This window comes from Lontra canadensis, unplaced genomic scaffold, assembly GCF_010015895.1.
Source record: "Lontra canadensis isolate GAN:19392208 unplaced genomic scaffold, GSC_riverotter_1.0 scaffold497, whole genome shotgun sequence".
Classification (NCBI taxonomy): Eukaryota; Metazoa; Chordata; class Mammalia; order Carnivora; family Mustelidae; genus Lontra; species Lontra canadensis.
The window spans coordinates 6768-19638 of NW_022631489.1; the positions used below are offsets into that span (position 1 = coordinate 6768).

A 12871-nucleotide genomic window follows, 5' to 3' on the forward strand; every position below is an offset into this window, starting at 1 on the left:
AGGGGTTTAATTCTTCCGCTGGGTTGCATCCAGCAATCCTTACCCCTTCTCACCCACACTCCTTTCCTGTTGCTCCCTTCCGGGATTCTCTTCCCTTCTTCCCATCTTTCCTCCTACTCCTGTACTTGGGTCCACCTGCCTGTCTCTCCCAGACCGTCACCCCTCCCATGTTTCTGCCATTCTCCCCGCCCCCCTTACAGTACCTCCCAGCTCCCAACACCTGTCCGGCCTTCCTCTTGCCCTCCCCACCTCGGAGCTGTCCTCTAATTACCCTAATAACTCCTTCCGCCCCCATCAATTTCCCCTTCTCTCCTCCAGGCTCGGGACTGGAACCCTGACCATGGGACCTTGAAGTGGCTCTGAACTCCTCAGCTCAGTGGCAGACCCCACTCCCCCAGGCCCTTCCTGCCCCTCCCACCACCAGCTTGCAGGTTCCCAGAGGGAGGGGTGGGGAGGGGACCGCGATCTCACAGGGCAGGGGGCTTCCATCATGATGCTCAACTCAGACACGGTGGAGCTGGACCTGCCTCCTTCCCACTCCGAGACCGAGTCAGGCTTCAGCGACTGTGGGGGCGGGGCGGGCCCCGACGGGGCTGGGCCTGGGGGTCCGGGAGGGGGCCAGGCCCGGGGCCTGGAGCCCGGAGAGCCCGGCCGGAAAGACCTGCAGCATCTGAGCCGGGAGGAGCGGCGGCGCCGTCGCCGGGCCACAGCCAAGTACCGCACGGCGCACGCCACGCGGGAGCGGATCCGCGTGGAAGCCTTCAACCTGGCCTTCGCGGAGCTACGCAAGCTGTTGCCCACGCTGCCCCCCGACAAGAAGCTGTCCAAGATCGAGATCCTGCGCCTGGCCATCTGCTACATCTCCTACCTGAACCACGTCCTGGACGTCTGACAGGGCCTGCCTCCAGCCTCGCGCGGTCGGGGTTCGGGGGCCCTCCTCCCCGCCTGCATCCCAGCAAGGCATGGAGTCCCGCAGGCCCCGGGCAGGGTGACCCCTGCCCCACCCCCCGCAGATACCCCCCCACTGGTGGCTAACAAAAGCCTGACCTCCTCTTTCCGACCCCTGGGTGGGGGGCCCTCCCCCACGGAGGCCGATTCTCCTGCACCTCCCAGGCATTTGTGGTTGGGGCCCAGCTGGTCAGAAATATTTGCTTGGATGGTCCCTGTAGGGTTCTTGCTGGGGTTCCTAAGCGGTCTCCCTAGCTCTCTCAAGGTCTGCTGCCTCTTCTAACCCCACGACCAAATTTCCAGAGACCCCAGACTCTGTCTGTCTCGTCTCCCATCCTCTTTCCAGCTTCTGCTGCCCCTGGGAGGGAGGGTCATAGGCAAGGGAAGGGGGAAGGCTGGGCTCCAAGTGCAAAGGGGGCGTCTTCTCAGACATCTCCGCCTGGCCCTGTTGGCCAGAGGGACAGGCCCGGGGCAGCCAGGGGTCTCCTGAGAGGGCTCCTGCCAGGAGAGTCTCAGAGCGGGGAATTAGGGGAAAAACTGTGCCCGTTTTCTCTCTTGTTCCTGAGGCTCAGCACAGACAGACCTCGGATCTTACTTGGTAGTGAGTGCCTTGCCCTCTCTGAGCTCCCTGCCTGCTCCCACCCAGCCTCCCGATTTTCTCCCTCCCTGTGTGCAGCTGGATCCCAGATCCTAGATCCTGGAGGAGGGGATGATGGCCCCAGACTCAGCCCAGAGACTCAGCAGAGGGCCCAGGCAGTGGGTGGGCCAGATCTCACATCTGCTCCCTCCATCCCAGCCCACTGGGAAGATGTACAAAACCCACCCGCCTTCCTCCCTCAGGTGCAGGGGGGAGGTTCTATTACTGCCCCCCCCAGGGAATGCTCAGCTCTCTGGGATCTAGGGCCAGTTCATTATAGATATATTTTTTCTCTTTCCTTAAGCTTGTCTTCAGCAAGGGAAGACACCCCGCCCAGCTCCCCACTCCCAGGCTCTCTGCGCCTCCCTCCCAGGTGGCTTGGCCCCCTCTGCTCAGCCCAGGATCAGTGGGGAAGGAAGGGCAGGAGGGCGGGGGCAGAAGCAGCAGCTCAAGGCCCTTCCCACTCTCCCTCCTCCCCAACGCCAGACTCCACCCTCTACAAGGATATTATTTATTTACGTATTTATTTATTTATTCATCTATTTATTTACTTATTTATTTATAAATATTACTATTTATTGCCGAGTTGTGCACTTTGGGGTAGAGCAAGGGGGTTCCTGGCAGTTCTAGCTGGGTCTCTCTTGCTTCCTCCCTGGTTACTCCTTTCCCTTTCTTACTCCTTCTACAAACTCCAGGTGTGGGTTTTGTGTGCAAACTCCAGCTGCGAACTCTCCACCACACCCATATTCATTCCTCAAATCAGTCTGTCCGGACACTGAGTCCTCTGAGATGGTACCCTCCCCCCAGCTCCAGGGCTCCTGGACTCTTCTGTAGCTTTCTCTACCCCCAGACAGTTGCGCCCAGTCCTGCCTGCCTCTTTTCTCTCTCTAGCCCTCTAGTGTGACCTCTCACTTCTTCCTAATGCCCCCAGCTGCAGGCCCCCAGGGTCTGTGCCCCGAGTCCTTCGTGTGATCCCCCTCCCATTGCATTTCTGATTTCATATGAAAAGAAAAATTAAAGTGACCTCGTTCTAGTACCAGGTATGGCTGTGGGTCATTCAACGGGCTTGAGAGGCTGGCCTAAGCATGGAGGGTCCTAGGCTTCGAAGGCTCTTCTGATGGGGCCATGAGAGCTTAGTGCTGTGGGTACAGGGCCACAGAGTAAAGGGGTGCAGGGAAGGGTACAAGACACAGGTCCCAGACCTCCGCACCGCAAGTCCCATGTTCCTCCATCTTGGTATTCATTGAGTGACACTTTCTGACCCCTCTGATATTGTGCTTCTGCTCTGCTCTCTCTGAGCCTGAAGAAGAGCTCAAGTTCCCAGGGGAACCCAAGTCACACATGCGTCTGTAGGTCCACACTGCTGGGGAAAGCCATGGCATGAAGTCTGACTCTCCTCATTGTTGTCTCTGAACTGGGTCAGTGTTCACTGCAGTTTGTTCTTGGCCTGGTTTGTGTTCCCCAACCTGAAGATATGGGGGAGAACGTAACAGAGGACTTGGGACTCCGAGAGGAATAGGGAAAGGGATAAAAAGGAGCTCTGACAGAATATCAGAGGAATCCTGGAAGAGACCCTACAGTCACCTTATAGATGAGGACACTAAAGCCCGGAGAGGAGCGGGGGGCTTGCCCGAGGTCACACAGCCAGTTGGGGTACAGAAATGAAGTTCAAGTCTATGTTCTTTACGTCCTGTCCTGCCAACGCCCTGCTTCCCTGAAATGATCCAGTCTGCGAGGGGGATTTCTGGGGGCCTCATATGTTAACAAGAACCCCAATAAATCAGAGAGTATTCCGTTTTGTGGCCAAGAAGGCCAAAGGTCTGGAGAAAACTTTGCAGTAGGAATAGCTGAAAAACTGAGGCTGTGTCTCCACAAGAGCCAGGTTGGAGGCAACATGGTCCTTATGTTCACATATTGAGAGAAGAAACGAAAGTAAGAAATGCTGGGTGTCCCCGGGAAGCAGAAACGGAACCAGTAGGGGGAAGTTAGAGGAAACAGATTCAACCCCGGAGCTGGAGCTGTCCAGCAACGGAAGTGCCTGCCTCGACCAGGGGGAGTCCAGACAGCCCGGGGGGAGCTCAGAGCACAGGCAGAAACCCTCGAGTACTTTCCTGCCTCCGTGGACCATTGCCTAGGGAAGCTCAAGGATCCTGTCCAAACTGGAGGCCCTCTGGGAAGTCTGAAGGCAAGCAATGGGATGGAAATGCTGAGACATGTCCGGACACTGAAGGTGCCTTTTCCCTCCCTGACATCGGCGGCAGGAGGGGGTTAAGTCCGACTGGGGGAGAAACCGCCACACACCTTCCCTTCCCTATTTGCATTAGACAAATGTGCTCTGCCCAGAGCCTAGCAAGAGGGAGGGCTGAACAGAGACCAGGGAGAGTCTGAGGACTCTAGGGCAGGAGCTGGGAGAGAGCATGCCGTCACTAAATGGCCATCACTACATTCGACACCTTTGTTCTGAAGGCAGGTAAGCTGCAGCCCACAAAGGCCATGGGACTCACCCATGCGAGTGGGCTGGGGTTAGAACCTGTGTCCTCCATTCCTGGCCCTGGAGTCTGGTTCCTTCCCCTGCACAGTAGCATGGCGCTCCGAGTTCCCTGCCTCTCCGCTTGTCACTCTGCCCCGCTAGAAGGCAGAAGGAGGTTCCCGGGCCCCTCTGCTCGGGGACCCCTCAGGGCCGGGGGTGGGGAGAGGCAAGCTGCAGCTGTTTTGGCTAGCTCCAAATTTCTTTAGATAATCAATTGGCCTCGGCTGCCGCTCTGCTCCACAGGACTGGAAGCTGGAGGTGGGGAGTGGGAGGGGGAAGGGGGCAGGGGGCCAGGCGCTGGGAGAGGGGACTCTCTGGGAAACCCAAGTCCCCATGCTGAGGATGGAGGGAAAGTGGGAGCTGGGGGCTAACAGCTAGGGAAGGAGGGAGGGAATGTCAGAAGAGGAGACAGCTGGGGCCCTCATTCCCTGTACCCCGCCCCCCACCCCTCCAAACCCAGCAGGTGGGCCCGTGGGATGGTCCAGGGGCAGGTGGGGGCACTAGGCCAGTGGGACTTGAGCACCTCACCCCTTCTTTCCTCCTCCAGCCCCTTCCCACCCCTGCCGGCCCCTTCCAGCTGTCCATGCCTTCCTTCCAGTTACACAGGCGCTGACCCACCAGTGCTCTGCCCCTTCCTCAGCAAACCCCACCCCCATGGCAGAGCCCACAGCAGGCTCAAGGGGCTTGAAAGTGGAGGGAAGGCTCCTAGCCTCTCCTCCCCCTACACACACACACACACACACACTCACACTCTCTGTGTAAGCTGCCAGGCATATGGCCCTTTGTGCCACATAATGGAGGCCCTGCCTGTGCCCCTTTGGAGGCTGGGCATGGGGCTCCTCTCCCTCCTCTCGCTCACCGCAGGGCCTGCCTGCGCATCCTCTTCTTCCTCTAGCTGGACCTCCCCTTCCTCCAGCTCTCTGCCTCTTGTTTGCTCACTTGCTTGTGTCCTTTCCTGGGCCCCTGAACTGTGGGTGAAGCCTGGGTACAGAAGAAAGAAGGGGAAGGAAGGTCACTGTCCTTGAAGGCTGGTTCAGAGAAGAAGGAAGCCAGAGGAGTGGGAGCGGGGGAGAAGGGAGGCAGTGTTGGGATAGAGGGGACAGAGAGTCTGTGGCTGGCAGACAGAGGACCTGAGTCCAAGCTCCAGACTCACCTGCGCTCTTTGTGCCATAACAAGCAAACCACAGGCACTCCCTGCATCGCAGTCTCCTCAGCTGTAAGATGGGGACTCTATTAAGACCTGCCTCACAGGGGTATTCCAAGAATGAAAGGAGGTCATCCCGGCAGGGTTCAGCATGACAAGTGCCCCCAAATGACACAGTGAGGGGCAGAAAGTAGCAGGGACAACCTGTACTGTTGTACAGTCTGTGCACTGTACAAGGTGCCAGGACAAGACGGTGAAGGGGTCTGACATCTAGCCAGAGCCACCGGTCATGCCACGGGTGTCAGTAAGGACGCCCCGGGATGAACTTACAGGAGTCCAACCGCAAACTCAGAGTCGTGACAACCTTGGAATCCAAGACAGGGAAGCAGGGCGTTGGCAGGACAGGACGTAAAGAACATAGACTTGAACTTCATTTCTGGACCCCAACTGGCTGTGTGACCTCGGGAAAGGCTGGACTATTAGCAGGCTACCCCCATCAAGGAGACACTGCGGCTGAGAAGAGAGGGCGCTTAGGAAGCAGGAGAGGAGGGAGAGCTGGGGCGAGGGCGGTGGGTGGAGATGGGTACCGGGTGCGGGAGGAGGGACCTCTGGCTCTTGCCCCGCCCCCGGGGTCCCCGCGCGTCGGCGCCGCGGAGCCGCCCTGACGATCGCTTGTAGAACACTGCCCCCTGCCGGCCGGCCGCGGCGCCGCCTCGCGTCCATCTCGGGCCGGAGCCGCCCTCCCGCGGGGCAGGTGCGCCCGGATGCGGGCGCGGGTGAGGGAGGTGCGGTGGGGCTGCGATCCGGGATTCTGCTGTGGTCAGAGTTTCTGGGAGGAGAATGGGACGTGGCTGCTGACCGGGGATGACGAAGTCTGGGATTCGTGGGTGTTTCACGGACGTGTGTTAACCACTTGCGGGCGGATTCTCCCTGCCTGTGTCCATTTCATTTGCTGCGTGTCGGCGCGTGTGCTTGCTGTCCCCGGGGCGGTGCTCGCTCCTCTGCGCTCCCGGCTGTGCGGACACACACAGCCGTCCTTTCCTGGGGGGCCGTCTGAGTGTCGGCTTGCAGGAATGGGGAGCTGGCAGTGGCTTCATGCCCTCCCCTTCCCCCCACTGTAGACCCCTGCCTTCCACCAGCCGCTCGGTCCCCTACAGCGGACAGTCCTCTGACCGCTCCTGCCCCATTTGGGCCAAGCTCAGAGCCTTGCTCTGTCTTTCCCCGGGGTTCTTGAGCCTCCTAAGCGGGGCCTCGGGCTTGGTGCCCAAGTGAATGGAAGGACTGGGAGGACCCTGAGCCCAGAGCCACCACTTCCTTCTTGTCCTCACTGGCGTGGAAACTCCAGCCTTCTTTTATTACCCTGTGGCTGTCCCCTTCGTCATCAATCCCCTTCTACTCACTGCAGCGTATGTTTATGAAACAGCCAGCGTGGGCCAGACACTGTGCCAGGTCCTGAAATACCAGGCCGTGGCCGGGGAGGGGTGTGGGGAGACAGACGTGTGAACACACACTCCTGAGAGTGAAAAGTACATGTGAGGACTGGAGTCTGGCCAAGGAGAAGGATGGACTCAGAGGCGGGGCTGGTAAGGGACGGAGCCGGTCCGAGCCCAGTTTTGAAAACGGTAAGGGCCTGTCGGGTCTGCGCAGGGGCTTGAAGACAAATCTGGGATGGCTGGCTTCACAAATCTCCTCCTCTGAATGGGGACACTCACTTCCCAGCTCTCTGCCCAGGCCCTCCTCAGGAATGCCCTTGGAGGAAGACAGCTGCCTTGTCTCGGGTTGTGCTCCCTCCCTAGGGCAGCCTGCGTGCAAGGACTGGTGGGTGCAGGTTACAGAGTCCCTGTCCAGGGGCAGCCAAGAAAGGCCAGCTGCGCTTGGACACCCCCCACCCCCGCCCATGATGGCCAGAGGATCACATTTCAGCTCCCCCTTCTGCTCCCTGCAGCCTCTCTTACACCTAACAGGTGTTCCCGAGAGCGCACCTGAGAGGGCTGTCCTGCCCAAGAATCCCTTTCCCAGAGACCCCTACCTAAGCCGGGACAGTGCAGGTAGAAGGCACCGTAATCATAAAGCACTGAGGCCCGAGGAGGTTTTATGAGCTAGAGTGCACTCTAAGCAGTGTGGTTTGTTGGGACATAAAATGCAAGGGGCTAGTGGGACAGGAGAGTGGTGGAGAGTGACCTGGAGAGGTAAGCAGGGACGTGTCCGGAGAGGTCCCCGTGGTCATGCTTCTATGGGGCCACGTAGCAGTGGGAAACGGGGAACTGTTCCCTAGTAGGACAGATACACACCATCGGATGGACATTGTAGACACGTCACTGTAAGAGTAGTTGTGAAGAGAGTCGAGCTAGGGCTCAGATCTGTGCAGGGACAGTTTTAGGAGGCTATGGCAAGGTCACAGGCAAGGTCATAGGCAAGGCTATGGCAAGGTCAGCAAGTGAAGACAAGAGTCTGTATTGAAGCAGTGGCAGAGGGAATGGAGAAGAGAGGACAGACTGAGGAAAGCTGTTTAAACTGGATTCAGTAGGGCTGGGTGATGGCTTAAACATAGTGGGCTAGCGGGGGACCCCAGGGGTCCAGCGTGGAAGCCTGGATGGACAGAGATGCTCCCTTCCAAAATAGACTACAGAGGAGGGGAGACGTGCCGGGAATTGTGGGGGCATGTGGGTGTGGTGGTGACATTCCAGGGAGAGTGGGACAAATGTATGGAGGAGCCTTCCATGGTGTGGCCAGGGAGGAAGCTGCTCTCTGCGGTTTTGCCAAACAGCTGGACCTCTTTACTGGGACGCCTCCCAGAAATCTGCGGCTCCGTGTACCCCAGCCAGGCGTACCTCTCCTCTCCTTCCTCAACCCCACTTCTCCCTGGGTGTCCCTCACATGAATAAATGACACCCTCCACGTTCCGTTGCCCGGGCTGTCACCTGTCCATCCCTACTGCACTATCTCTGCGGAGGAAACAGATGTTCAGAGATTCCAGGCCATTCAGTCCCACCGCTACGGGCTTGCCCCAGTGCTAGTGCATAACAGTGTTCAATATATGGTGCTTATATTAAGGTAATCATTGCTTTTAGTAACTTCCTCTTTAATTTGCTGAATTGTCCTCCCAACACCCACCTGTTGTCATATTATTTTTATTTTTTTCAAAAGATTTTATTTTTAAGTAATCTCTACACCCAACGTGGGGCTGGAACTCACAACCCGAAGTTTAAGACTCACACGCTCTACTGGCTGAGCCAGCCAGGCGACCCAGAGCCTGTTACCATTTTACCTTGAGACTATGTAATTGTTCACATATTCTAGCCCATTTGACACTTCAGAAGGGGTTCTCATAAGTTATTTCCCTCCAGAAACTTTGTCTTATCTTTTCACTTCACTGGAAATCATAGGATTTCTTATTTTATCTATCTATCATCTGTCTATCTATCTATCTATCTTGAGACGGAGAGAAAGAGAGAGAGAGGGAGAGAGCACCCCAGATTTCTCATTTTATTTTTTTAAATTTTATTTATTTTTAAAAAGATTTTATTTATTTGACAGAGAGAGAGGGACAACACAAGCAGGGAGAGCGGGAGAGGGAAAAAGCAGGCTCCACACTGATCAGGAGCCCAATGTGGAGCTCCATCCCAGGATCTGGGGATCATGACCTGAGCCAAAGGCAGACTCAACCGACTGAGCTCCTCAGGATCCCCAGGTTTCTCATTTTAAAAAAGTGTTTCAAAAAGTACCAAAGTAAGATATGCCTATCATAACACATTCAACTAATACTAAATTGCCTAGACTTAAGGAGTCCCTGGGTGGTTCAGTCAGTTAAGCATCCAACTTTTGATCTCAGCTCGGGAGTTGATCTCAGGGTAATGAGTTCAAGCCCTGCCTTGGGCTCCCTGCTGGGTGTGGCACCTACTTAAAAAAAAAAAAAAAGGGTAGATGTATGACCCCTCCGTACTAATTGTGTAAGTCTGGATTGCACTTCCTTCCCTAAAAGTAACTCATATTAACCATTTGGTCTGTATTCTTTCAGACTTTTGTGAGTTTTGCAAACACATATATAAACATGCAGATGCATGCATTTAAAATCATACTGTACATTTACTATTAGACTTGAACTTAGTATGTACTGCTGCTTACTTTTTCTTTAACGATACATTATAAATATATTTTTATATCTGTACATATAGACTAACTTCACTTTTTAAACTTCTCCCTAGGACATACGTATTATAATTCATATAACCCTCCTCCTGCTGACATTTAGGTTAATTCCAATCTCTTGTTAGGAATAATACTGCAGTGCACCACACTGTTCTCTGCATATGTAATTGGGCACTTATGTGAGCATTTTTGGAGGGTAGATTCTTAGAAATGGAACTGCTGGATTAAAGAGAATATACTTTTTAATTTAAAAAAATTAATTTATTTAACTGAGAGAGCACAAGCAGGGGGAGCAGTAGCAGAGGGAGAAGCAGACTTCCTGCTGAACAAGGATCCGGGGTTGTGGGATGGAGGGTCGTGGAGCTGGATTCCAGCATCCCAGGATCATGACCTGAGCTGAAGGCAGACGCTTAACTGACTGAGCCACCCAGGTGGTTCCCCCATCTTTAAAATTTCGATAGATACTTCCAAACTGCCCTCCCAAAAGTCCTTATCAGTACAATTCTCCCAAACACACATGAGACTCTACATTTCTTCACACACTTCATAGCAATGATTAGTATCATTCTTTTTTTTTTTTTTTTTTTTTAAAGATTTTATTTATTTGACAGTGAGAGATCACAAGTAGAGAGGCAAGCAGAGAGAGAGGGGGAAGCAGGCTCTCTGCTGAGCAGAGAGAACCCGATGCGGGGCTCGATCCCAGGACCCTGAGACCATGACCTGAGCCGAAGGCAGAGGCTTTAACCCACTGAGCCACCCAGGTGCCCCTAGTATCATTCTTTTAAATATTTTTCCAATTCAATGTACAAAAGAATATTGAGTTTTTCTTAATTAAGGTTTTCTTTATTTGAGATTGATGATAATAGTTTCATATTCTTATTGGATGTTTGTATTTCTTCTGCGAATCGCCTGTTCTTTTCCTTGGCCTCTTGAAAAAACTATTTAATTTGTTTTCTTCATTTTATGCTACATGTTTTTCTCTAAATAATACAATGTATTTTAAGTAAAACAATGTTTTTGTTCTTCTTTTGTTAAGCTGGTATAATCAATTAAATCCCTCAGTTTATGGCACACTAAATAATTGGTCGACGTCTTCCTTTTTGCTGCCTCCTCTTTTCCCATCCTTGTTCCCCTTTTCCTTGCCACCCCTGCCACAGATTTCTTTATTCACTCATTTATTTAGTCATTTGACTCTCCTTTCACTCATATATCGACATATATAGGTGTCCCTGATCAATACATTGTATTATTTTGTGTGTTTTGCATCTCAGGACAGTCGTGTTGAATAACATCTCATTCTGTTTTCCTTTTCTTTTTACAAACATTGTGTTTTAAAATCCTGTTCTGCTTTTGCTGTGGAATGGCTAGGTCCTGGGATGGAGGGCACAGCACAGGGAACAGAGTCAAAAGGATTGCAACAGAGCTGTAAAGTGATGGACGGCAGCTCCACTTGCTAACACAGTGTAACATCGAGACTTGTTGTAGCACTATGTTGTACACTTGAAACTAATGTAACACTGTGCATCAACCATACTTCAATGAAAATAAATAGGTAAGATTGAAATGTCAAAAGCTTCTATTCTGGCTCTCGGTCCCCTATACTCCTCGTAGCCATGCATTGCAAGATTGAAGAAATCAAGGACTTTCTGCTCAGGGCCAGGTGAAATGATGTCAAATCTGTCAAGATCAAGAAAAATAAGGATAATGTGATGTTTAAAGTTTCATGCAGCGGATACCTTTATACCTTGGTTATCACAAAGAGAAGGGCAGAGAAACAAGCAGTCCCTGCCCCCAGGTTTGGTAGTGAAGGAGTTGAAATGAACACGGCTCACTGATTTTGTGGCAGGGTTTCGCAGTTCTTGTCTCACGGAGTCCAAGAATGAATCTCGAGGACAAAAAGGTGAAGTGAAGTGGAAGCTTATTAAGTGAGGGTGAGAACAGAAAGGAAAGAAAAGAGTTCTCTAGAGCGAGAGGGGTCCAGAAGGAGCTGCCACGGAGGGTTTTAATGATAGGTCTTTTAATAGGATACAGACCAGGGAACTTGGTAAATTCCTTATGAAGAGCAGGGCAGATTTGTGAATATCATGTCTGTTTAGAACACACAAGGTGGACTTGTAACTATCACCAGCACAAAGGACCTGTTCTTGTAAGTATCATGTGAATTTCTCCACATCTGGGATTTCTGTGAGCCTGGTTCCCTATGCCCCTGAGGGACCCTAGTCATGGCTCCCCCTACCTGTCTCTCACTACCTAGCCTCACCTGTCCCTTACTGAATTTGAACTGTATCAAAATTTTAAAAATTTAAAGCGTGCACACACACACACACACACACACACACAACTTCTATTCTGCTTTTATATATGAGATGGTATTTAAAAATAATATATGGTGAACTAGTTCATTCTTTTAAAAAAAACTTTATTTAACAGGGAGAGAGCACAAACAGGGGGAGCAGCGGAGGGAGAAACAGACTCCCTGCTGAGTGTGGAGCCCCATGTGGGGCTGGATCCCAGGACCCCTGGGATCATGACCTGAGCCAAAGGCAGAGGCTTAACCAACTGAGACATCCAGACTCCCCATGCTTGTTTATGATTTTGCTATAGTTCACATGTCCTGAATTTCAATTCTCTGTTATTGAATAAAGGCTTTTTTTTTTTTTTTTTTTTTTTGCTGGTAATATAACTGACTTTTATTTTTAAGATGAATGATCTTTTACGGATCATGCTTTTATTTTTTTAAAAAATTTTGGAATCCTTTTTTTTTTTTTTTAAGATTTTATTTATTTGACAGAGAGAGAGAGAGAGAGCACAAGCAGAGGGAGAGGCAGAAGAGAGGGAGTAGCCGGTCGTGATCTGAGTTGAAGGCAGATGATTAACCGACTGAGCCATCCAGACACCCCATGGATCATGCTATTAGTGTCATAGCTGAGAAATCTTTGCCTAGCTGAAAGTTGCAAAGATTTTCTCTTATGTGTTCTCCTGGAAGTTATGTTTTACATCTAATTTGTGGTCAATTTTGAGTTAATTTTTGTGTATGATGCCAGGTATAGATGGATGTTCTCCTCCTCTTCTCTTCCTCTTCCTTTTTTTTTTTTTTAAGATTTTTATTTATTTGACAGACAGAGGTTGCAAGTATGCAGAGAGGCAGGCAGAGAGAGGGGGGGAAGCAGGCTCCCCGCTGAGCAGAAAACTGATGTGGGGCTTGAGCCCAAGACCCTGGGATCATGACCTGAGCCGAAGGCAGAGGCTTTAACCCACTGAGCCACCCAGGCGCCCCTCTCCTCCTTCTTTTATTTTATTTTTTGGCATGTAGTTATCCAACTGTTCTATATTGAAAAGACCATCCCTTTTCTGCTGCATTGCCTTGGAACATTTGTCAAAAATCTATTGACCGTATGTATGTAGATGTACTTATGAACTCTCTATTGTGTTCCAGTGATCTATTTGTCTTTTTTATGCCCAT

The 12871-nt window shown here is 52.0% G+C and overlaps 1 protein-coding gene and 1 pseudogene across 1 annotated transcript; both read left to right on the forward strand.

Moving 5' to 3' along the window:
- The first annotated feature begins 490 nt into the window (after positions 1-490).
- Positions 491-892, forward strand: LOC116863059 (helix-loop-helix protein 1). Its single transcript, XM_032850560.1, has one exon. The coding sequence runs from the start codon at positions 491-493 to the stop codon at positions 890-892; it is 402 nt and encodes a 133-aa protein (XP_032706451.1).
- Positions 893-11021: 10129 nt separating this feature from the next.
- On the forward strand, positions 11022-11229 carry LOC116863058 (annotated as a pseudogene).
- Positions 11230-12871: the final 1642 nt, after the last annotated feature.